Below are 23,375 nucleotides of genomic sequence, written 5' to 3' on the forward strand. Positions count from 1 at the left end.
CGACGAGGCCTCTCCGCGGCGCGTGCGGCGGCCGCAGCGCCGGCTGTCGGCCCGTCCCGTGCCTCGCCTTTCTGCTTCTGCCGGGGATCCCCGGAGCAGCCCCGGCCCCGCCGCGCAGGCACCCGCCTGGGCAGCCCCGCCAAGCCCCCGGAGCGTGCTGGGTGCCATGGAGACGGGCAACGCAGCCGCTTCCTCCCGGTGAGCGCCGCCGCGCGTCGCGCCTGGAACCGGCGGCGGGGCTCGCTGCCGCTGTCTCTGCCGCCGCGGGCAGGGCCCTGAGGCCGCCCAGGTCGGGACATCTGGCAGGGCGAGCGGGGCCGCGGCGCGGGGCTGGAACGGGGGGGAGGAGCCCCGCGAGGGGCCGGGGCGCGCGCCTAACGGCTGCTCGGCGGCCACCGTCCGCTCTCACCCCGAACGGCCGAATCGGCTCAGCGGTTACTTATCGGCGACAGCTCAAATCCCTGTAATGAAATATCACATTCTTGTGTTGTCCTACGAAAGGAAAGGTGTTTGATAATGAACTGGCCGAGAGCCAGCAGCGTGCTCTCGTGGCCAAGGCCAGTGGCGTCCTGGGGTGTCTTAAGAAGAGTGTGGGCAGCAGGTCAAGGGAGGTTCTGCTCCCCCTCTACTCTGCCCTGGTGAGGCCTCATCTGGAGTCCTGTGACCAGTTCTGGGCTCCTCAGCTCAAGAGGGACAGAGAACTGCTGGAGAGAGTCCAGCGCAGGGCCACCAAGATGATCAGGGGACTGGAACATCTTCCTCATGAGGAAAGGCTGAGGGACCTGGGACTGTTCAGCCTGGAGCAGAGAAGACTGGGGGCGATGTCATCAACACTGATAGGTACCTAAAGGGTGGGTGTCAGGAGGATGGGACGACACTTTTTCTGCACTGCCCAGTGACAGGACAAGGGGTAATGGACATGAGCTGGGACACAAAAAGTTCCACTTAGACACAAGGAAAATCTTCTTTGGTGTTGAGGTGAGGGAGCCCTGGCACAGGCTGCCCCGGTGTGGAGGCTCCTTCTCTGGAAGTTTCCAAACCCAGCTGGACACGTTCCTGTGTGACCCGATCGAGGGGAACCTGCTTTAGCAGGGGGTTGGGCTGGATGATCTCTAGAGGTCCCTTCCAACCCTACTATTCTGTGATTTTATGGCCCTAGGTGGAAGTGTGTACTTACCCATTTCCCAAGAGGGTTCTTCTCATTTCTGTCACATCCCTCACATAACCAGAAATTCAGGTGTCTTTTCTGAGTGCTTCAAACAATTTATGAACTTACTCCAGTACAAAAGATGCCCTGGCCATCCGAACTTTCATTGCAACTTTGTTCCTAAGTGTCTTAAGCTACATTTGAACATGTGGCCAGAGTGCTTTTATGAAAGATTTGAACTCAGGAGCAAAATCTACTGTCATCCTGTCACCAGTTGGGCTTGGAGAGCTTGCACCTGGACTGAGGTGCTGGGCCAGGGAAGAAACACTTGATGCCTTGTAAGCATGTATGGACAGAGGGGTTTTTTAGGGAGATGAAGCTTCAGGAAGTAGGAGCAGACAAGAGATGAAATATTAATAATTCTCAAAAATGTTCTGTTGTCTTCTATTTTAAGGAAGAAGTAGAAAGCAACAAAATGCTCAGTAATCTACTTAGTTAACAGTATGAAATATCTCTAGGAACCTCCACTCAGAGAAAGGACACAATCCCAGCTTTGAGGAGAAAAATCTGCCAAACCACTTTGTTTTCCAGCAGTAGAGATGCCACAGCCAAGAAATGCTCCTTAAATCTCATCTTTTCCCGTCCCAAATGGATTTGATCTCATATGGGACACACAACTAACAGGAGCACCACATCTTTCAGTCCTCAGTACAGCCTTTCACTCATCAGTACAGCCTCAGAGAGCAGGAGCTTTTCCCTACAGTCAGTGTGAAGCATAAATTGCATCTCTAAGCCAAAACCAAGACTACTTCAACTTTTCAAAGTCTCCTTCCCCTTTCCAAATGAACAACTTCTAACATCTGTAGTGATAGGCTGAGTTTTGTAAGGTCACCACTATTTTGCTTGCCTAAGAGACATTTTCTTTTGCCAGTATGAAAGTATTTCTGATTTCTGGCCCTGCTGGAAGCTATTCAGAATGTCTCTTTGCCAATCATTTGCAAAACAGATCTAAAGGAGAAGTGACATTCTCAGCTTTGAATTTTCTCATTGAGATCCATTGGTATCTCCTTAACTGACTAGAAGGAATGCTGTATAAACTGCTACCTTTGAAGCCATTTTAGCTTATCAGGCAGCAGGATGGGAGAAGCTGTGTCCAGGACTCTCACACAGCAGAGGGAGTTGCAATCCCCAAAGCAACAGGAGGCCAAAGCTTTTATACAGTTGTTCTAAAAATTATTTCTTGATCTGTTTTTCTTTCCCTTTCGATCAGCAGGGAAAGAATGTTTATCAAAACTCTTGGGAGAAGCTGAATCCTTCACATACCTCTATTATTATGGCGGTGGTTCAGCAAAGTGCAGTGATTCAGGCTGATGCCAGGGGCTGTATCAGGATGGTCTGCGGGCACTGCTTTAACTCTAACCCAGGGAGAGCAGAGAGATATTTGTAGGGTTTCTCAAGGCCTCACACAATGGTTTCCTTCTCACTTCCAAGACATCAGAAGCCTAGAGCACAGTGGCTTGGCACATACAACTGCTGGAGAGGAGACATGTAGGAGGAGCAAACCAAGAGGCTGTGACCTTTCTTAACACACATGACTATCTTGAGTTAATTGTCTCCTGGACAGAAGCTGCTGAAGGATGGAGGAAAAGCTTTTGCATCCTCCTTTGTTTCCAAATAAGTCACTTCTTTTTTTTTCCCCTATGGGAGCTGCAAGTGTTATTTTTTCTTCAAGAATGCTGTTGTAATCATCTGTCACAGCTATCTCACAATAAATCTTTGCTCACAATATTTTTAGCATTAGGACTCCAGATGTAACAGATCATTCCTATGTTGCTTAGACTCAAAATATGGGTCACAGATTTCTTAAGAAGATAAAGATGAGCAAAGCATTTAAAAATATTTTATTAGTGTGTGTTGACTGGAAAGAGACATTGTTTGACTTTCTCTATGTAAAAAAGACTTAATTCATGCATCTCCACTTCTATCATTGATTCCAAGCCTGAAAGAAAAGGGAAAAGTGGTGGGTTTAGTTTATTATACAGATGAGTAGCTATTTATTTGTTACTGGTATTACCAGATTCCTATCTCAAACTGTAGCTTTTTTTTAACAATTAAGAGAAAGGAGAGGAAAAAAAATCTCAGAAGCAAAAGTGGGAAATCAGTTCCCTCTTAGTCATAGGTGACCATCAAAAGCCCTGACAGAGGGATTAATCAGGTAATGGGTATAAGCAGTACAAGAAGGACAGTAGACATTGATAATATTCAGAATCACTGCTTTGCTCTTATATTTTCTCACTGTGATTTAAGCAAGCTTCTTGAAATAATTTAGGGTGCCTCTACCATTATCTTATCTGAAAGGCTGTTCTGTATCTTCTTCCATGCAGAAGTTAGAAACCTTCTTGTAATTGCCTGGCTTAGGGGAAACTTCACTCCTTTGACCCTGGAGCAGTATTACCCTTTAACTTAAGCAGCCCTGTTTCTCCTTGGTATCTACTCTTCATATGTATTTACACAGAGTAATCATAGTCCTTGATTCTTTTAACCTTGTGTAAAACAGGACTTGTACTCCCATGATCCCCTCACTAGTTGTCTTCTGTACCTGGGGATGTTTATAACACAAATGACTAGAAACATACACCATGCCTTACCAGAGGTTTGCTGCTGCCTTATGCAGTGACACTCATACTTCTTGATGTCTGCTGAAAAGACTGGGCCTGCCACATCACAGTGCTTTGCCTTTTTCATGGTTCACAACACTGGAGTTATGCCACTCTTGAACCTTCTCTTCCACCTGAGCTCATGGCAGAAATACTTGGGAGAATCCTTAATGCAAGACTGTGCAGCTGGGAGTTTGGCATTCTGAGTTACTACTTGGTTAACTGAAGAAATGGATCTGGGCTGGAAGGAGCAATATTGCAGTCTCTCTGACTAGAGGTGTAGCTGTCATGACAATGACAGCCACTTGCACACTAGGCTTTCTAGTTGTAGTCTTAGGCACAAGGAGAGCCACGTCCTGTTACAAAGAACAGTACATTTTCATACATGATGCATTAAACTTACTGCAAGAGACAATGACATAAAAGTACAAATACATAAAATATAAGTTGGTTTTGTTTTACCTCTCCTGTGCTGACAGACATCTCATAAAGCTGCACTGAAAAGTGGCTGGTTTTGTTCTGCCTGAATGAAATTAATTTAATGTTCCAGATGTAAATTACTATATTTTCTTCAACTAAAACAAGAAAAAAGGATGAGGACAAATGGGTTACAGTAAATGTGCATTTTTATAAATACTTGCATTTACAAATATTGAAATGGTGGATGTCAGGAGGTTTGGGCATCCCTTTTTTCTGTTGTATCTAGTGACAGGACAAGGGGTAATGGAAAGAAGCTGGAACACAAAAAGTTCTACTTAGACATAAGGAAAAACTATTTTCCTGTTGAGGTGAGGGAGCCCTGGCACAGGCTGCCCAGGGAGGGTGTGGAGGCTCCTGCTCTGGAGTTTCCAAACCCACCTGGACATGTTCCTGTGTGACCTGATCTAGGTGGACCTGCTTTGGCAGGGGGGTTGGTTTAGATGATCTCAGATTCCAGTTGTGCTAGAAATGTTATACAAGAACTATCTGTTTTGTGAGTACAGGGTTTGGAGGCATTGTCTAATGGCTTACCAAAACATCAAACACATCAGAGAATTTCTACATTCTCATGCAGGTGTTTTCTTGGGCATTTTTCTAAATGAACCCATTTCACTTGGATGGACAGTGAATTTCCACTGTTCCCTAGACAGACTTTCAGAATATTCCATCTGTAAGCAAGGCAAAGGGATGTTTAAGTGGACATCAGGGCAGTTTCAAATTCAAAATGAGATCTAAAATAGCACAACACATAATGTTAAAGACAGTTTACTTAGCCCAGATGTTGGTGTTTGACTTTCAACCTTTCGAGGTGCTAACAGCTCCTGCTGAGGGGATGAGGGTCATACAAATGTTAAGGCTACACAGTAATAACAAGGACTGATCAGAGCATGTTCACTCTTTGAGATTTTATAAGTCATATGATTTTTTTTCCTTTTGAAAAGGCACCATTTCCCAAAGAACAAAGTCTGTCATGAAACGCTGCTGCCCCTTGAACTGAATGGTGAGGCCAGCTTGCCCAGTCTGTGCCTTCCAAATCCATTCCCTTCACAGCCTATCTGAGGGACCTGGACTGACTTTGTTTTGTGAAAGATAAACATTCCCACTGTCCCTGAATGCAGCCATTAGCAGAGCATGGCTCCTCTTATAAACAGTGTATGAAAGGCTATAAACAAAGCCAGGGAAGTAGAGGAAAGGCTGCAAATAAGGATATTTCAGTCTACCTTTAGTTTAAACTGTTTCTAACATTACTAACACCATAGTGTCTTTCCCCATTGATATATTTTGTCTTTCTTCCTCTTAGGAAGAACACAGAGACTAAAGAAATGGATAAATTAAGTCACATGGAAGCTCTGATGTTCAGTGTCGTGCTGGAGGAGTGTATTGACAAGCTCTCCATGCTTGGATATTTGATGCCACCTTTCGATGAGGACAAGATAGACCTCAGCCACGTATGTCCCTCCATCTTTGCTCTTGAAAGAAATCCCTCCTGGTTTTCTTCTAGTCTTGGTTTTATGTCTTCTAAATGTCTTCTAAAAAATCAACTCTGGATTTTTTTCTGCAAAGTGCCCCATGACTCTTGGGTGAAGAAACACAATAAAGGTTCATGGGGGACACATTTTAGCATTTATACTGCAGCACCACCAAGAAGCCTTTGTCATGACTTTGTGCAAAGGACCTTATTGACCCAAGATGAGGTTCCTGGCCTTATAATTTTCAAATCTCAGTGGTTAGATGACAAAGGATTAGGGAAAAGAAAGGAAAACCTATCTAGGTTTTTATGTAGATGCACAGCCATTTAAAACACAAACAAACAGGATATTGGGAAGTACTCAAAACCAAGGTCACTCGGTTCCTCTCTTATGTCCATGCAGTCCCCACAGACAAGGAATGAAGAAAAAAATCCAGTGCACAATCTATTAGCACCTCTCTATTCTCAAGGAGCAATATTGATCAGTTGATTTCTAATAGGCATCATAACTAAGAGGGTTTGGGCAGAGGTAGCAAGAACAGAGAAGAAGCCCCGACCCTCAGGTGGAGGTTTGTTGCTGTAAAGGAAGGTGTTTTTTCTGGTAACTGATAGACACAGGAAACAGGATGGGACCACCTAGAGGGGTAAATGGTTGTAAGTTCTCTTGTCCTGTGTTTTAAGTGCCATAGCAGGCTGTTTCCAGTTTAAGCAGATTTGAAACTCTTTTTAAGAGGAACTAAATAAACTGAATTATGTGGCCAGGATAGAAATAAAAACTGGATTCTGAGCTTTCAGATCCAAAGCCGTTCACTCTTTCTAACGTGCCACTTAAGAATGCATGAGCAAGGTAAGTCAATGTGTTGTTTTCTACGTTTCCCCCTTCCACATGACCTTACTTCCAAAACTCCCTCGCAAACCGGCAGAAGCTGGGCGTGAGGGATGCTTGCGCTGTGCCATAGAGGGCACTCCTCTCCTTACAAGAGCCGGCCTCATCAGTTTCCGGAGGATGCTTCTCCCTCACGGAGCCGGGTGGAAAAGCTCTCAAGTGCCAGGAGCAAAACCACAGAGAAAAAAGCAGATCTCTAGGAGATCTCTAGGACACACCGACTCGGGCTGATAGACCTACTTACATTACAGAGAAAACACCATTGCTTTTCTCTTCAGTCACAGAGGTTTGTTTTAACCGGGTCATCTCTTAAAATGCCATTTTCTCACGGACTCTAAGCCCCACTGGTGTTCTTTAAGATGCCAAAAGAAATCGAGAAGGAAACAATTTAGAAAGGAGAAAATGGTTAAGGGAAGCCACTCGCTAACTTTAGTGCTCTGTCGTTTGCTGCTTTCCCCATTTCTCAGTTTACATTTGGCTGTTAGCATTGTATTTGCAGAAGACCTGTGTTTGCAAAGCACCCTGGAGCTCTGTCAGTCAAACGAATCAATGACATGTTCAAAGAGAGACATCTAAACGTCGGCTGATGACGTTTGAGAGGATGAGTCAGTGCTGGCCAGCACCTCACCGATTTTCCAGATGGGGTGCTCTTGTCCATCGCTTCACGCAGTGCATCCCCCAGAGCAAGGCAGCCTTTCTATTTGCTGAACGTTGGGCAAAAGATTAGCAAAAGATAAACAGCCGGGAGACTACGCAGATGGCAACACGCGCAGTTTACAAACGCCTTGCTCTCACAGAGCTATTTGGTAATTGTTAGTAAGTCCCTGCTGTTTACAGATAATCCAGCTGTAGCCTGTCTTGACGTTAAAACGCATCTATCATAAAATCTACATGACATTCAAGCTGTTTGTTTGCCAAAATCAGTTCTTCCTGAAGCACAGCCATCGCCAGCAAACTACTGAAACCCTTTGTTTTTTCCCAGTTCACTGTGCCCATTTTCACTGCTCTGTGTTTGCTTTGCATGCGATTCACTGAATGGAAACGTAACTAACTGTCCAAAAAGCTAACCGTGGAGTCACCGAGACTCCTCCTCTAGTCAGTGGTGAGTCAGACACTGCCGGAGCCTGATTCATCCCACCCGGAGACGTCCGAGACACTGACTGGAGCAGCCCCCGGCAGTGCCCCGCGCCCTGCCCCCGCGCCTTCGGCAGCCTCCGGAGCCGGGTCGCTTCTCGGCAGCGCCCCCGGCACACGCACTTGCTGCCCCGACCGCTTGTTTTTCCTGGGCCCTCTGCGCTGTGTTGGCACAACCGGCTGTGTGATTGTGGAGGGATCTGGGTTGAGAACTGCTGCTGCTAAAAATATGGATTTATTTTCCCCCTTTATACTGGAAAAGGTTTGAGGTCAGTGAGTTCCCGGATCCATTTCCCCAAGCAGCCAGGGTAGGGGCAGGGACTGGGTGAGCTGGCTGCAACCCTGCTGCTCTTTCACGTTCAGCCACAGAGGTGCTGGTAGAGGGGCAGGAACATTTTCTCTTTTAATGTCCCAGTGCTTAACAACTGCATTCTTATCTCTAGCACATAAAGCTGAGAAATTCCTCAGGAACAGGCCTCAGCTGATTTTATGGTGTGTTTTTGCTTTTCTGGGGCTTCTTCTTTTTTAATAAGATTGTAGATAACCATGAGATACCTTTCTGTGGAGAAGAGCTACCAATGTTTTTGATTCCTTCTTTGAATTCATGTTGTACTTCTGCTGTCACCCTCAAAAAGCCAGCTGAGCAGATAGCTGATGTCTACCACTTGTATTTCCACACACCTCAGCTCCTGTTCCAACAGTAACATTGTAGGGAAAAGTGATGGTGACAGGCAGTGGGAAATGGCTGGGATGGAGAGAAGGTGGAAGGGAAACAAACAGCCTTCCAGCACTTCAAAGCCACTGCAAAGAAGGACAGAATGATTTGGTGTCTGTGCCTATGGAGACTAGGACAAGAAATTGTGGGCTCAACGGCAAGTGAGGAGAAAAAAACCTTTCACATGGTAAATATTGTGGTGATGTGCTGGCATGGGCAGGAGGTGTGTAAATCTCCATTGCTGGAGGTCATTAAAAGCATGTTAGGACTGACACAGTCTGAACCATCATCTCTTGGGGCAGATTAATTTCCCTTTGAGGCTTTTTCTAGTCCTGTCACTTTAGGACTTCTGATCCCATGAACTTTAATAAGCCTACATTGTGTGCTCAGAGCTAACCAAGAGAAGTGTTTCTGCTCTTCTGCTCTCTACAAAACATAACACACCCCATCAACTGCTCTCAGCAGAGCTTCATTCTAGTTGTTGAATATTTTTTCTTCCTCTCACATAAAGTTGCAGAGGGTTTATTTCTACTGCCCAGTGTACAACAGTGTACTGTTATTCCCTTTTAGACTGACATCCAGGAAAGGAAAGACAACAAGACAAAGAGGGAGCTTGACATTAACCACCAAGAGCTTATGCCAGCAAGGCAAGGGAGAGGGAAAAATGTTACCACCACGAGTCCAAAAAGCATCAAACACAAGCAGCAAGTGGGGAAAAGTAAAGATCCAAAAAGTACTCATCGTCTTTCCAACAAGGCCAGGAGACACAGTGCTCTGTCTGTAGAGGAACTCAGAAAAATTGAGGCTCATAGGTGAGTGAGGCACAACTATGATGACTGTGGGCAATGCTCAGAGCTGCAAAGTTCTCAGTCAATCTCTTGAAAGCAAAAACAGGAGCTTCCCACTCTCCAACTGCTGGTGTACCTCAGTCTTGGTCTGGAAGAAGTACCTCTAGAGAGAGAGCAGGGAGGTCTGGCTTCATAGGCCTTCTAGCTCCGCCCTTTGCTTCCCTCTGGATGCCAAGTAATGACAATCAGTTTATTCTGAATGGAGCTGCAAAATATTCCCCAGTTGATAATGGTGGAACTCATGCCAGGACCTGTGCCAGGGCTGATGTTCTGGTATCTGGAGTTGGCTTTCCCTGGCAGATATGTACAGCATTTAGGGCAGCATATTTAAATTATAAACCTCAACCAACTCCTAACAGAGTTCTTCAAAGGTACAAGAAGCAGGTACCATGGGAGAAGTACTCCTGGGTTTTATAGACATAAGGACAGAAATGGGATCTTAGATTTCCTTACCTTTTTAGCTGCAAGAATGGATAAAGGTACCAGCACCTATAAGTTACTGCTGTATTCCTTTTCTTCCTGGCAGGCAGTATGCAAGTGATGTACTTACAGCCACGCTGAAAGAGATTGAGGAATCTGGAACATTTAACAGCCTGATAGAAGCTAATGAGAGAGAGAAGGCAAGAACGACCGAGGTTTATGACTTACTCGCCAGGTCAGTGTTGTGTTCAGTGCTTTCTTGTTTAACTGCTCAGACGCAAAGTCCATTCCTCTTCCATACATACAAATTCTCAGGGACCAACTGTAATATTTACTGTCTTTAAATCAAAACATAAGCATAAAAGCTTAGAAAAGCACTCAGAGACAAAATGAGATCATAAGACCTAGAACATTACTGCCTCTGTTTTAAGCAGGTAAACGGCTCTGTAGTTTTTGGCCTTGACTCACATCCCTTCATGGATCTCAGAATCTGAGGCAGTGGGTATTGAAAGATTTTAAGTCTGATATGAAAAAAACATAGCCCATCCATCCAGTGAAACAGAGAGTTTGGCAGTGTGGGGCTGAGGCATGCTTCTGCACACAAACAAGGAGGTTGGCCCCCGAAGTGCAGAAACTGTCACTCAATGAGAGGCTTTTTCCCTCTCTGCTATAGGAATTGCATCATCCTCAAGTCCAGTCCAGGCCTTCAACAAGAGCTTCCTCTGGGTTTTAGTTCCTTCTCCCTTTCATTCCCATCCTCTTTGCTCAGTCTGTGCACCGCTTCTGGGATTAATTTACCAAGTTTCTAGGTTTAGTGAGGAGTCTGTGCTCCCAGCTTGCAGATGTGCTGTCTCCTTGAGGCTCAGAGTGAAGAAATGAATGCCTCTTTTACTCCTCAGCCACGGGAAGAGGCTTATCTTCTGCTCTTCTGAAGAAGCAAGTCAAGATTTTTTGTGTGCCCTTCTTTTATTTTAGACTCAGTTGAGTGAGCAGAGTAAGCAGGGCAGCACTCAGCCAGCTGTATCAGGAGAGAGAAAGTTCTCCTCCAGGTAAGTAATCCTTGTCCTTTTTGATAGAGTCAAGTGATTATATTTTCCCATTTTTCTTCAGGAAGGAGGAAGGAGAGAAGCAGATAAAGTCACTCAAGAAACAGCTGCAAGATGTCAAGAAAGAAACTGAACAAGAACTTCGGGTGAGGTCACTTACCAGAGGAGAGGATGGTTAGCATGGATCATGATCTGGCATTTAGGGAAACAGAAGCAGAAGAATTGGGATAAAGATTTATATTCTGAATAAGCCTGCTAATGACTTTAGGAGCAGGATCTAATGGTTTTCAAATGGGATCCCAAAATGCTCATTAATCATGGGAACCATGATCAAATTAGAACATCCCCAGAGCAGTGCAGGGAGTGGCAAAACACAGCTATCTGCAGTCAGTAAGAAAGAGCTCATCTGTAGGTGGCAGTGGCTAAGGTGCTGTCCTACTTAGTCATGCAGATGTGAGACCTGGCACAGAAGGTGTGATGATGAGGGGACAGACAGACACCTGGGTGCAGCTCATTTTTCTACCTACCTTTTTTTTTTTTCTGGGGAAAATGTCATGATTTGAGTCTATTTTTCTAGGCATGGGAGTCCTGCCTAAGGGCAGAGCGGTGTCACTGCACGTACACTGACAACTTCATCTTTCTGGAAAGCTTCATCCCTTCTGCCTGCAGCATACCAGTGGTGTGTGCATGCACAGGACAGCTGGGGCAGGCTGGAAATGTCAGACTTGCTACACGAGGGCAGATCAATTGAATGGCATATCATGGTCATTTTGATTCTCACCAGACAGCTCAGCCTTGATGCTCACATGTGCCAGGGTAGTGTTTGCTACAGAGAGGAATTTTAAGCCACTGACATGCTGGTGAAGGGCAGTTTGTAGAACATGAAGGTTTTGTGTTGGCAGCCTGGATTTGTGTGCAGGAGAAAGCCCAATTGTAAATACAGGATGGTTGTAAGAACACAAAGGATCTATTGGTGCTGGAGTGTATGCAGCTATCTGTAACTGATGAGACACCACAAGTCCGGGAGAGATATTAGAACAGCAGAGAAGAAAGCAGGAATGTATAAGATGGGGAAATTCATTGAGGTCAGTACTCATCTACCAGTGGAGATCCTGGCAATGCAAAACGTCCACTGGGAAGTGTAGCAAGATTAAAAAAGCACTGGGAAAAGACCTGTGGACATGAGAGAGAGGAGAAGGGAGTCACTGAAGGAAATGGAAAGTTAGAAAGTTAGGAGACAAAACAAGAAAGAACAGCTGTTCAAACTATAAGAGATGTAGGATAAACATTTTCCCCCTACAGATTTGAACAGGACATCTACATGATATAGGGGTCAGAGCCAGGGCTGACAAGGGGAGCTGTACACCTCGATGTATGCTTGATTTCTGCCACTGGAGATGGTGTGGGACCCTCTTCCCAGGCCCTCCAGAACAAACCCAAAGTCCTTTGACATCTGTGTGGCAGTAGGTAGTTTGTCAGCTCCCTTCTCAGTCAGATTCTGATGGCTCCTGGGAAGCTCCTGTTGTCCCACTCCCCAGGCAAGAGCACAGGATGAGCTACTTCTCCTTCTGTGTAGTGCTCCTCAAACCTCACAGTGCCTGTGCACACAAGAGACATACCCAGTTCTGGTTTAGTGCCTTCCCAGGGACTGGCTGTGGCCATCCTGCCTGACAGTAACAGCAGTGTCCTGCCCCTCTCCTACCTCTGGCAGTCATCAGGCAGTGTGTAGATGCTGTGCTGAGAGGTTCTCCCGTGTTCTTCCAGTACCTTCTGCTAATTTGCTTCTTGCTTTTCACCTCATCACGTGGAATCTGCATTCATCTTGGGGTTTGTTTTTATATTTCCAGCTTAAAAGTCCTTTTCTGGGCTTCCTTGTAGTTCCAGCTTTGATAACAAATCAAAGACCAGCCTACTTTCAAGTACTGCTTTCCTCCTGTGCCAAAAATACTGGTGTCTCACTGCATCTCTCAAGGGAGAATAATTTCTATTGGCTTCATATGGGACTTTCCCCTCGGCAGTTTGACAGACACTTGCATGAGCTGTCACCTCGCCAACTAATTAAAACCAAACCCACAGCTACTTTGAACAATAATAATTCACAGACCTGTAGACAAAAGCCTACATGGTTGTCTCCAGTCTGGTGGGGAAGAAAACAAAAGAGAGCAAATCTAATGGTGGAACCAGAAAAACGTGGTCTTTGCTTTACCCACGTGGCCTGCAGGTTTGCATCTTCAGCCTTGCAGACTCTCAATGAGATGTTAATTAATGCTGTATTAGGTTCCTCAGCTCATTTCTCTTCTAATGGAACACAAATCTAATGGTAAATGTTCTTATTTGTTTTGTTTGAGGAAAGCACTGATGTCTCTATAGGAGCTGAAGCAGAGTCTGGTGTTGCTCTTACCCCTCGGTGCAGGAGCATCACCATAGCTCTGGTTTGGCTGCAGGAGTTCTGTTTGCTGCTGCAGTGGTCATTTCCTAGCTTGTACCAAAAGACAAGTTTTCTGAGTGAGGGATGTCAGTCTGCACAGGTTTTGAAATAAGTTACAATCAAATAGGATTATACAGTGTAACACAAAAATCAGACATTACAAGGTTACAATTCCTGCCTTGCCATTCAGGCAAAGCCTTTTTCTGTCCTGGAGGTTCTATGTGCCACACACAGGTGCAAGTTGTGGTGTCGTTTCCTAACAAGTGGCAATATTGCAGGCTTCCTACCAGAGACAGAGCCAAGACCTTGCACCACAATTCCAGTGAAAACAGCTCCGTGACTTTTATTCTCTGTGGACTCTTGTAACCACACCCCAGCTCTGCTGTATCACTGTGCCACTTGGGAGTGATTTTATAAGTGCCTCTAAACCCCATCACGTTTCTTCCCTTTCCCTCTTCCACAAGGATAAATGCATCAATGAAGGGTTTGGGAAGAATATTTTAAACAGATATACACACACCCACTGCAGCATGTTTCTGATGAAGAAACACAGCAGCTGAAAGCAGAAATTCTGTGATGGTCCTGAGCTCCTGGGTGAGTTTGTGCCACTGCTGGCAGAGCCCCACAGCAGCTCAGCAGGACCTGGAGTTGGTGCACTACATCCAAACCTGGCTGCAGAGGGACAGGACTTTCCACAAGAGTCTTGCTGCCACAAGTCTGCTCCCTGTGCCAGCAAACTGCCCCTTGCACAGCTCACCCACAACAGCAGTTGTTGGGACTGGAGGTGAGCGAGGGGAGGGCTGCAGAAGCTATGATGTTGAGGCTGGCTGACCTTCCAGGCATTTCTCAGGGAGGTTCTGGGACAGAGATGCAGCTACAGCCTTACTGAAGCACAGAGAGGCTGCACATTGTGGTTTCAGGGGAAGCAAGTCTGGGCTGCAGCAGGTGTGCAGATCTAAGCATATCTTCAGCCTTTGCAAACTGAGATAGTGCAGCTGCCAGTGGAAAGATTTGAGCTCGTAGCACTTGGTGTAGGCAAGCAGCAGGGCTGTGCTGGCACGCTGGCTGCCTGCACGGAGCACAGCACCCTCCCTGCCCCCTCCAAGAGCCTGCCAAAGGGCTGTGCTGCTGGCAGCAGAGGGGAGATCTGGCTGCTGGAGGAATTCCTCAGGCTCTTTGCTCCTGTTTGCTGTTCCTATTTTTGTAACCAGATGTATTTTAAGTGACTGTAAATACTAACTGCTGTGAAAGAGCTGAGAGGTCTAAGTGGCACTTGCAAGAGAGATAAATCAAAGTAAATGAAAACACACGAGGCTAAGACTAAGGGCAGTTGCTTTTGGAGCCAAACAGCATCTGTGGGGCAGACTCCTAAGGCAGCAGGTAACAGCAGCAGACAGGCCTCTGAGCTGATGTCTGTGAGCTGAGAGATCAGAGAGGATCAGAGCACATCAGCTTGTTTACGTGCCTGTGAAGCAGACTGGCGCTTAACAACTGTTTCCTGGGGTTTGATCTTGGTCTCCACCAGTTTTGTGATAGTTTTGGACACACAAGGTATGATTTTGCATCTCTGGTTTGGCAGCTTCAGCGATGAGGTCATCCCAAATAAGCAGCCCAGAGGTTTACTGCATTAACTCTGAAAGTGCTCCCTCCCTGTCTGGGACTTTTGCTACCATCAACCAGAATGAATAAACAGAAACTCATGTTCCCAGTGCCTGCCCCTGAAGTTGAGGGAACAGCATTGTCTACAGACGGTGCCCACAGCTCGTGGGCATTTACCACCTGCAACCTAACAGGGAATGTGCCCCATCAGCTGGGCTGCAGCTGCTTGGGCAGCTCCTGCAGCCCACTTTCCCTCTCCAAGGGAAGGCCTGGCTGTGAACCACCCCTGGGGTTTTGCATTTCACTTCCTATCTGCTTTGCATTGTGTAACCCAGCCCCCAGACTCCCCAGCTCTCAGGAAGATGTTTTACAGTGCTGCAGACCAAATCCAAACCACAAACGTGCCATACAATAAAGAAAGCCAGAGCAGCCTCCATCCCAGCTGAGGCCTGAAGTGCTGCCATCAAAAGCCCTTTTTCCTCTGCTCCACTGAGCTATGCAAGGAAAAAGGAAAAAACTTGGTGTCTATAGCCTGCCCTAGGAGTGCTCTGTAAGCTAGGCTGAACCCTTCTCTTTTTGCAGAGCCTAGGCAGACAGCAGTGGCACACTGACATCAGCAGCACTTGGCTTTGCTGGGCCTCTGTTGTTTTTCATCAGCATCCCCCAGTCTGCCAGCACCTCAACTCAGACAAGGTTTGACCACAGCACAGGAAGACAACGTCCCAGGAAGTGCTGCAGTCACCTCCTGTGTCTGCTGACCAGGAACACAACCCCTTCCAGTGCCCACCAACATTTCCCACCAGGGAAAATAAAGGCCATGACCAGAAACTTTACTAGGACACAAACAAGTCAGATCTGTGTCTGGCTGCAGTGGTACAGTGACACGGCCCTCACATAGTATCTGATGTTGGAAACCTTCAAAAACATATCAACATGTGACTTTGAAACCCACCAAACAGCATCAGCCAAGGCCCCTAATTGTCCTGAGCCTTATAAATGTACCTGGCACTTCCTATGTCTGACAAGGGATGCAGAGGGAAGGATTTTCCTTTTAACCATTCCAAACTCTTCTTATAAGGAAACCTTTCCCAAATGAGTCACGCTGCAGAGGCTTTTAAACACAGCACCACGGAGCTGGCTTCTTCCCGTGGCATTTGTCCATGTTTACACAGCCAAGGAACTGGAGGGTGTTGCAGAGACAAGATCTGTGGGCTTCAAAACATCCAAATGGCAGCACTTTGCTATTTCATCTTCAGCTGCGAGCTTTGGCTGATGTGAATGTCAAAGCTGTCACAGCATGGCAGGAAAGGCAAGGGAAAGGCTGGAATGGAGTGAGGGAGCCACGGAGCAGAGGCACCAAGATCTTGCCTAATTGCACAGGAGCCTCTGATGACCTTTTGAACTCTGGAGCTTTGCATTTTACAGTAGTTCCAAGTTCCAGCCCCAGATGAATGAACTTTTATCTGTTACTCCAAGCAGTTCATTAAAAAGGAATAAACAAAACAACAATCCCAAATCAAGCAAATGCACTTGGCTTCCTCCTAAAGCCACACAGGGGGCACGTTGGCTCAGGATTGCTGCTCACGTGGGAGCTCCTGGGGACAGAATTCCCTCAGGAAAGCTGATCTCCACTGGGAAACAAGGCATGGGGAGAGGCTGGGGGCTCTTCCTCACTCTGAGTGAATGCTTTTATTACAAAGTGGGCACCTGGTAAGATTCCAAGGAAGAAATGTTTAGACATATGAGCACGGCAAGGGTAGATTTCCCACCTGTTACCGAGGTTGTGTTTATACAGTTGCTGCATAACGAGGAAAAAAGGAATCTGAGGCAGAGTATACTTGAGGAAATCAAACTGGCTTAGCCATTATCCTCCTCTTACAGATGCTCACTCACTGGGATGGCCAAATCCCAGAGGCCAGTAAAGCCTGGCTTTAAGCAGGTGCAATTCCTTGGCTTTCATGGTTCTGGTGAGCATGGTTGAATCCATTCTGGTGCAGAGACCAGGAGGCCTGGCTTCTCGTCCCACTCTGGTCATCGCCTCACCCTCTCCAGACATAATCACTCCTCACTGATGGGTTCACTGATGGGTTCACTGCCTTCTGCATGGGTGTCAAACTTCCCTTTGAAGTAGAGGCTGAAATGGGGCAACATGCAGGGAAAGTGTGGAGCCTATAGCCTTGTGTCTTCTGAGTTTATCAGGGAGAGATTAAGAAACAGTGAGCTCAGTCTCCACCTTTGCTTTTGTGCTGCTTCTGTCTCCTCCACTAGACCCGAGATCACATGATTGCCTACCTCAAAGACACACTCCAGGAGATGAAGGCCAAAGCAAGCATAGAGATGTCTTACATGAAGAAAAAAACAGACCTCCAGGTCCACCAAACCCAGAAGAAGTGCAGAAATGCAGAGGAAGCCCTGGAGAAGGAAATTCAGGTAAGCTCTTCCCCAGGGCCCCTATGGGAAGGCATCTCCAGCTGGTAAGGAAGGAGCCGTCCCTCTTTCCCCAGAAGCCTTTTCTATTCTCCAGCAATCACCAGCACAACTGTTTGAATTGGATCAGCAAACTCAACTGGGTTAGAAATCTTTCATCTCTTCCATTGCTTCTCTGTATGACAGAGTGACAGAATGAAAGCATGATCAGGGTTAGCAGGGACCTCTGGAGACCATCCAGCCCAACCCCCGGCTAAAGCAGGTTCCCCTTGATCAGGTCACACAGGAATGCATCCAAGTGGGTTTGGAAACCTCCAGAGGAGACTCCACATCCTCCCTATATGGTCCTGCAAGCAGCAGCAGCAGCAGGGATGGCAGGGCTGCAGGAGGCAGTGCCTGGAGGCAGGGACTCCCTAAACTAATGCTGTCATCAGAGAAACTGCCCAAAGGGTGTAGGTACAAACCTATTTAGCCACATAAGCGGCCCAAGCTGCCAGCACTGCCCACAGGCATGGTACTGGTAGAGCTGTTCCTGTGGCCAGAGGGTGAACTGGACTAGAAAACTGTTCTGACTTTGCAAACATTCTTTTTTGACTGGTCAGTGTCTGACCAGTTGTCCTTTTTTCATGGATGGCCCAAGGGCAAGCATTGCCTCTGCTCCTTTTGCCAAATGTGGGGGACAATGGCTGTGGACTACACAGAGCTGCTGCTCTCTCACTCAGCAGCTGGGCTTTCAGCAGCATGTGTGTGCGCACACCTGTGCACTGACACTGTCTCTCCTGTTTTCTGTCTGTGCTGATGGCAGGACTTGAAGAACAAAACTGATGAGGAGATTCGAGTCCACATGGAGACTGAAAATTTCCTCAGGCGACACGAAAACGTAAATGTGACCATGTGCTAGTGCTTCAAATAGCAACTGGTAACCAGCATATCATTGGTGCCTAAAGAAAACCCCTTACTGCTCCATCAGATGTACCATGTTGATGATTGCTGCTGTCTGAAGGCTGTTTATAATTAACCCAGCTCTCCCAGGCTTGAGATTTGCTACATTGGGATACACTTCCTTAAATTAGAGTTCACGTAATGACTATCATTCTTTATTCACGTGTCAGGGATTTTTCCTCCCTCAGATAGCTGTATTGAGCTAACTGGAACTTGATTCAGACCTTCCTTGGCAGTAGCCGGGGCTCCAGCAACTCAGTGAGTTGTGCTACTGCACAAAGTGAGGGCAACATTTCCATAGGCCCAAGTGTTGCTCAGAGGGGGCACCGAGAAGGAAATGACAGGAACTGCCAGCCCAGTTGTGCTTCATCTTAATCTGAGGAAGAAGCAGGGTTGGATTAATTGCTAACTCACAATGAATGTACCCATTTGAAGCAGCAAACCACCAGGAATGTCCCTGTGCTGTTGATGCAGAGGTTCAGAGCTTTTCTGTCATCAATAGCAGTGCCCGTGCCAGTGAGTAACACTGGAAAGCTTCCCATACACCGTGTGACTGGAAGGAATCCTGACCTGCTGCAGGGTACAGAACATCACTGCCAGGGCACAATTTAAGAGAAGACAGGACATTTTAAAAACTGTAATCTGAGTGCAAAAAAAGTGCTGCTTCTTTTGAGTAATTAATCAGTGACCTCTCTCTCCCCCTGCCATTGCCTGATCAAGGCTCCATAGCCAGGGGACTTGCCAAGTAAAAGCTGCAGCCTGTTTGACCTCTACCAGCAGGCAATGCACGAGCCTCTCTGTGCTCAGACAGCAGCTGGTGGCTTTTTAGGGGCCCTCAGAGGAGAGGATGACCATGGCCTCCATCTCCCTTGTGTGTCCAGCTGTGATGCTGTAATGAGATTGATGCCTTTCCTCAGATTATTTTTCCACGTGAGCAATCGTGGCTGTTGCTATGGAGAAGTTGGTGGTGAATGGGAGGAAGTCATCTGGGTGATGGTGTGGGCAACACCTGCTCTCCTATTCACCAGTGAGACAAAGCCAGGTCCACAACCTGAAATAGCCTGAAGTGCTGTCCCTTGGGACCTCAGCCCTGGGCTCAGCCCAGAAGGTGGGGAGGGAGGCAGACAGAGAAAAGCTTTCTCACTGCCACACTCTTTCTTAACCCCCTCTCCCTCTGTATACACATAAGGAATTGCTTCCTATTGCCAATTCACCAGGACTGACTGGGCACAAAGCTAACCCTCAGTGCTTCTCCATTCTTCATGCACCTCTGAAAGCCCAACCTAGTCCCTCTCATCCCCAGTCTGGTGCTGTGGCTTCCATGGTGAATCCTCAGCCAGGGCCTGCAGCCTACCAGTAATTTATCACCAGTCCTATGGGTTTGACTCTTTCAAGATGAGAAGGAAATGCTGACCACACTCAATTCATGGGCCTCTTACCACCATCCTGAAAGCAGGCCATGTAATATTAGCCAACCTTTCCCCTGTACTCTTTGTACCACGCTGAGCACCCCTCTGTCCTCATGCAGAAGCTGGAAGAGGAGCTGGACTACTGGATGGACAAGTATAAAAGTGACACAGAAGCTAAAGATGAAGAACTGGATGCCCTAAAAGCAGCAAGGGCAGAAAACTTAGAAAAGCTGCAGGGAGTCACCAGGGAGGTAAGACCCCAACAGCATCTCAGTACTCAGCCCTGTAAAACTGCATTCTGGGTTTCTGCTGCCCTCATTCAGATCAGGAACCAGGACCACAGGAAAAACAAAGCAGCAATCTCGAGGTGCAGGGTGCAATTACAAGCACCAGGCCTGGGAAGGCAGGGACTGAGTAGCCATCTTCTACTTGCCACCTGTGACATCAAGGAAAAATGATGTTTCTCCTGCAGCTGTTTTCAAACACCAGTAAGTAACCAGAGTGCCACTGACAGCCTTAGTGAGGGGCAAAGACACTGTCCCATCCCATCAGGATGCTTCACCTTTGTTGCCTTTGAACCAATCTGCTCCATCAAGCAACATGGGGGTCAGAAAGGCAGAGGCTGGACAGGGCAGCTCATCCCCTCCTGCGGGTGCACGCTCACAACTGCACAGCACGTTATGGGGCAACTGGATTCCAGCTGGAACCATTCCTGCCACACACTGGTTTCTTGGTTAAGTGTGGAGCAGGCAGCACAGGGCAGAAAGCAACAAGGAGTGTTTTAAAGCCACAGAATCACAGATTGGCATAATGGTGGGGGTTGGAAGGGACCTTTAGAGATCATCCAGCCCAGCAGCCTAGTAAAGCAGGTTCCCCTTGATCAGGTCACACAGGATTGTGTCCAGGTGGGTTTGGAAACCCCCAGAGCAGGAGCCTCCACACCCTCCCTGGGCAGCCTGTGCCAGGGCTCCCTCACCTCAGCACCAAACAAGTTTTGTTTTCCGTGTCCCAGCTCATGCCCATCACCCCTTGTCCTGTCACTGGGCACTGCAGAAAAAAGTGTCACTCCATTCTCTTGACATACACCTTTTAAATACTTGTAATTACTAATGAGCTTTCCCCTCAGTCTCCTCTTCTCCAAGGCTGAACAGCCCCAGTTCCCTCAGCCTTTCCTCATAAGGAAGATGTTCCAGTCCCCTGATCATCTTGCTGTCCCTGTGCTGGCCTCTCTCCAGCAGTTCCCTGTCCCTCTTGAGCTGGGGAGCCCAGAACTGGACACAGGACTCCAGATGAGGCCTCACCAGGGCAGAGTAGAGGGGGAGCAGAACCTCCCTCCATCTGCTGGCCACATTCTTCTTAAAGCATCCTAAGATGCCACTGGCCTTCTTACCCACAAGGGCACATTGCTGGCTCATGGTTAGTTTATTGTCAACCAGGACTCCCAGGTCTCTGCAGAGCTGATCTGTCCTGGTGCAGGGGGTTGTTCCTCCCCAGGGGCAGGGCTCTGAACTTGTCCTTGTTGAACCTCATGAGGTTCCTCTCGCCCAACTCTCAAGCAGGCTGAGATCTCACTGAACAGCAGCACAGCCTTGGATGAAGCTGGAAGGAATTGTCCTCATTCCTTCCTGTCACTGGACTGCCATGATGGGACTGAGTTTGCTGTTTCCCTGCTTGTGGGCTCATTTTTCACTCTATGCTTTCATCTCAGCATCCCAAGCGTGTTTGTACCTCACGTGCTGCCCAGCCTGAGGGAGCATGGGTCCCTTCCTGCCACCATCTGTTGCCTTGGACTCCATCAGACAGCTCGTTTACAGCCCAGGATCAAGGGGTTCATTACAGCCAGTCGCTTTGGCGGCAGCTCTCGGTGCCTGGGGACTGAGGTGGTAATGAGGAACATTTGCCATCTGGATTCAGGAAAGATCAAATAAAGGAGGTAGGGGAGGAAGGTCCACACTGTCACATTCCCCTTGGGCTGCCACATTGCTCCCTGTGCACTGAGAGGGGACCCACATTGTGACCCATGGGCCAGAGCAGGCCTGGCTGGGCTGCCACAAGTGTGTAGCAAAGAGGACACCAGTGGGCAGTCAGAGAAGACTCCTTGCTCCAGGGGCCAGGTGAGCCCTGCCTTGGCAAGCTGCTGGGCAGAGTGAGCCTCGAAGGCTGGCCCTGCTGTTTAGGGGCTGTGTTTTTTATGCCACCCCTGTGCTGTCTTGCAGTGCCAGATAATGGAGGAAACCATCACCCGTGACCGGGCGGAAAAGGCGGCTAAAAGAAGACAACTAGAGCAGGATGCCCTGGAGCTGAAGAGCATCCTGAAGGTAAAGAGAGTAAAGCTGAGGCAGTACTTGCTCCAGCAGCAGCTGGGAGCTGCAATTCTTGCCACAGGTTTGTTCAGGCAGGTAACAGCAGGAGAAAGTTGGCTGCTGTGAGGTGGCAGAAGCAGAGGGCAGACAAAGCCCATCCCTTTCTGCTGGGGCAGACACAAAGCCAGCAGCTAGCTGCAGGTTTGAGAAGGAAGCCAAAGGGAAGAAGCCATTCTCCTTGAATGATTTGAGGCTGTTCCCATCACACCAGCCCCACTGCATGGGCGACACAGGGAAGGTCACGGGGCAGCTCCCCTCCTCTTCCCCTTGCTACCAGCAACAGATGTGGATACCTTCAGTGTAAGCAGCACAGGCCCAACTGCTGCTGTGTGGGCCAGGGCTTCCTCCCACAGCTAGGAAGTGCAGGAGAGATGCTCTGGCCAGGTACTCCAGCAAGTGACTTCCCCTCAGACCCCTCTCCCTCTTGCTTCCAGCTGCAGGCCTGGTGGAGAGGTACTATGGTCCGCAGAAACCTGGGTCCCTACCAGGCCCTCAAGAAGATGGTGAAGAAACAGCTATCCAAGCAGAAAGGGAAGAAGGAAAACCCTGGAGCAAAGAAAAAGTCATGATAAATAAGACATAATAAATAAAGCAAACTGTTCACAGATGTGTTCCAGGGCTGGGTCTGAGCAGGGCACTGCAGTCTGTCTGTCTGACAGGACAAAATAAACCACGTCTCAGAGCTTGGACTGCTCTGGAGAACACAGCTCGTGAAGCTGCAGTAACTCGGGAGATCTTTAAGCTGCCCTTGTACAGCAGAGACGCTGTTTCTCCAGCAGGGTGAGGAGCTGCGTCAAAGCAGTGAGAGATGCCGAGTGCCCCCAGGCGCGTTATGAAGACTTGACAGGTAGCAGGAGGTAATCCCAGCCCAGGAACTCACCTGCCTGCCCGGCCAATGAGCCCAGGGTGGTCAGCCCGGCTCAGCTTCGGGCCGCACTGGCCGAGCCTCCGTGTGCGATGGCCCCGGGCTGCAGCGCCGAGCCGGGCTGCGAGGCGGAGCCAGCGCGGGAGCGCTCAGGAGCGCGGGCTGCTCTCGGCGCCGGGTCACGCCGCCGCTGCCGCTGGTTTGCGGTGTGACGGGTTCCAGTGGCAGCGCGCTGCGAAATGCCGCTGCAGACAGAACGGCCCCGAGCGCTGCCGCCCCGGGGGACAGCGGATTGCGCGGCCCGCGGGGGCTCCGGCACCACGCGCAGGCAGGGAGCCAAGGCGCTGCCCACGTGGGGCTTTGTTAGCACGAGGGGATCCCCTTCTCCTGAGCTCACCGTGGAAAGCAGCATTAGCCCTGTGCTGGAGCTGTTGCTCACTGACGCCCTACATGGGACAGCGAGCTCAAACCGAACAGGCTGCTGGGCTCCGGCCACCCCACGCTGGCCCCGTCCAGACGTCCTTGGGGCCAAACTGAACTA

At 48.3% G+C, this 23,375-nt stretch overlaps 1 protein-coding gene across 4 annotated transcripts; it reads left to right on the forward strand.

Annotated features, from left to right (window-relative positions):
• The first annotated feature begins 11 nt into the window (after window positions 1-11).
• Window positions 12-22,538, forward strand: IQCG (IQ motif containing G). 4 transcript variants are annotated; one of them, XM_062006142.1, is made up of 9 exons: window positions 12-198; window positions 5,585-5,732; window positions 9,866-9,990; window positions 10,866-10,947; window positions 17,097-17,258; window positions 18,061-18,135; window positions 19,726-19,857; window positions 21,823-21,924; window positions 22,404-22,538. In XM_062006142.1, exons 1-9 carry the CDS (start codon window positions 167-169, stop codon window positions 22,536-22,538), a joined length of 993 nt encoding a protein of 330 aa, XP_061862126.1. In that variant the 5' UTR covers window positions 12-166. The 4 variants fall into 4 exon arrangements, with proteins under 4 accessions (XP_061862126.1, XP_061862127.1, XP_061862128.1 ...); XM_062006143.1 differs by lacking the exon at window positions 12-198 and adding an exon at window positions 233-289; XM_062006144.1 differs by lacking the exon at window positions 12-198 and adding an exon at window positions 792-840.
• The last annotated feature ends 837 nt before the right edge of the window (window positions 22,539-23,375 follow it).

Source organism: Colius striatus, chromosome 12 (assembly GCF_028858725.1).
Source record: "Colius striatus isolate bColStr4 chromosome 12, bColStr4.1.hap1, whole genome shotgun sequence".
Classification (NCBI taxonomy): domain Eukaryota; kingdom Metazoa; phylum Chordata; class Aves; order Coliiformes; family Coliidae; genus Colius; species Colius striatus.

Excerpts from the sequence above, each read along its gene's own strand:
- IQCG (XM_062006141.1), top strand. The coding sequence starts at position 8,591 with ATGATTTGGTGTCTGTGCCTATGGAGACTAGGACAAGAAATTGTGGGC. Across the intron at positions 9,991-10,865 it reads GTTTATGACTTACTCGCCAG|GAAGGAGGAAGGAGAGAAGC; the intron begins GTCAGTGTTGTG and ends ATTTTTCTTCAG. Across the intron at positions 18,136-19,725 it reads TCCTCAGGCGACACGAAAAC|AAGCTGGAAGAGGAGCTGGA; the intron begins GTAAATGTGACC and ends GTCCTCATGCAG.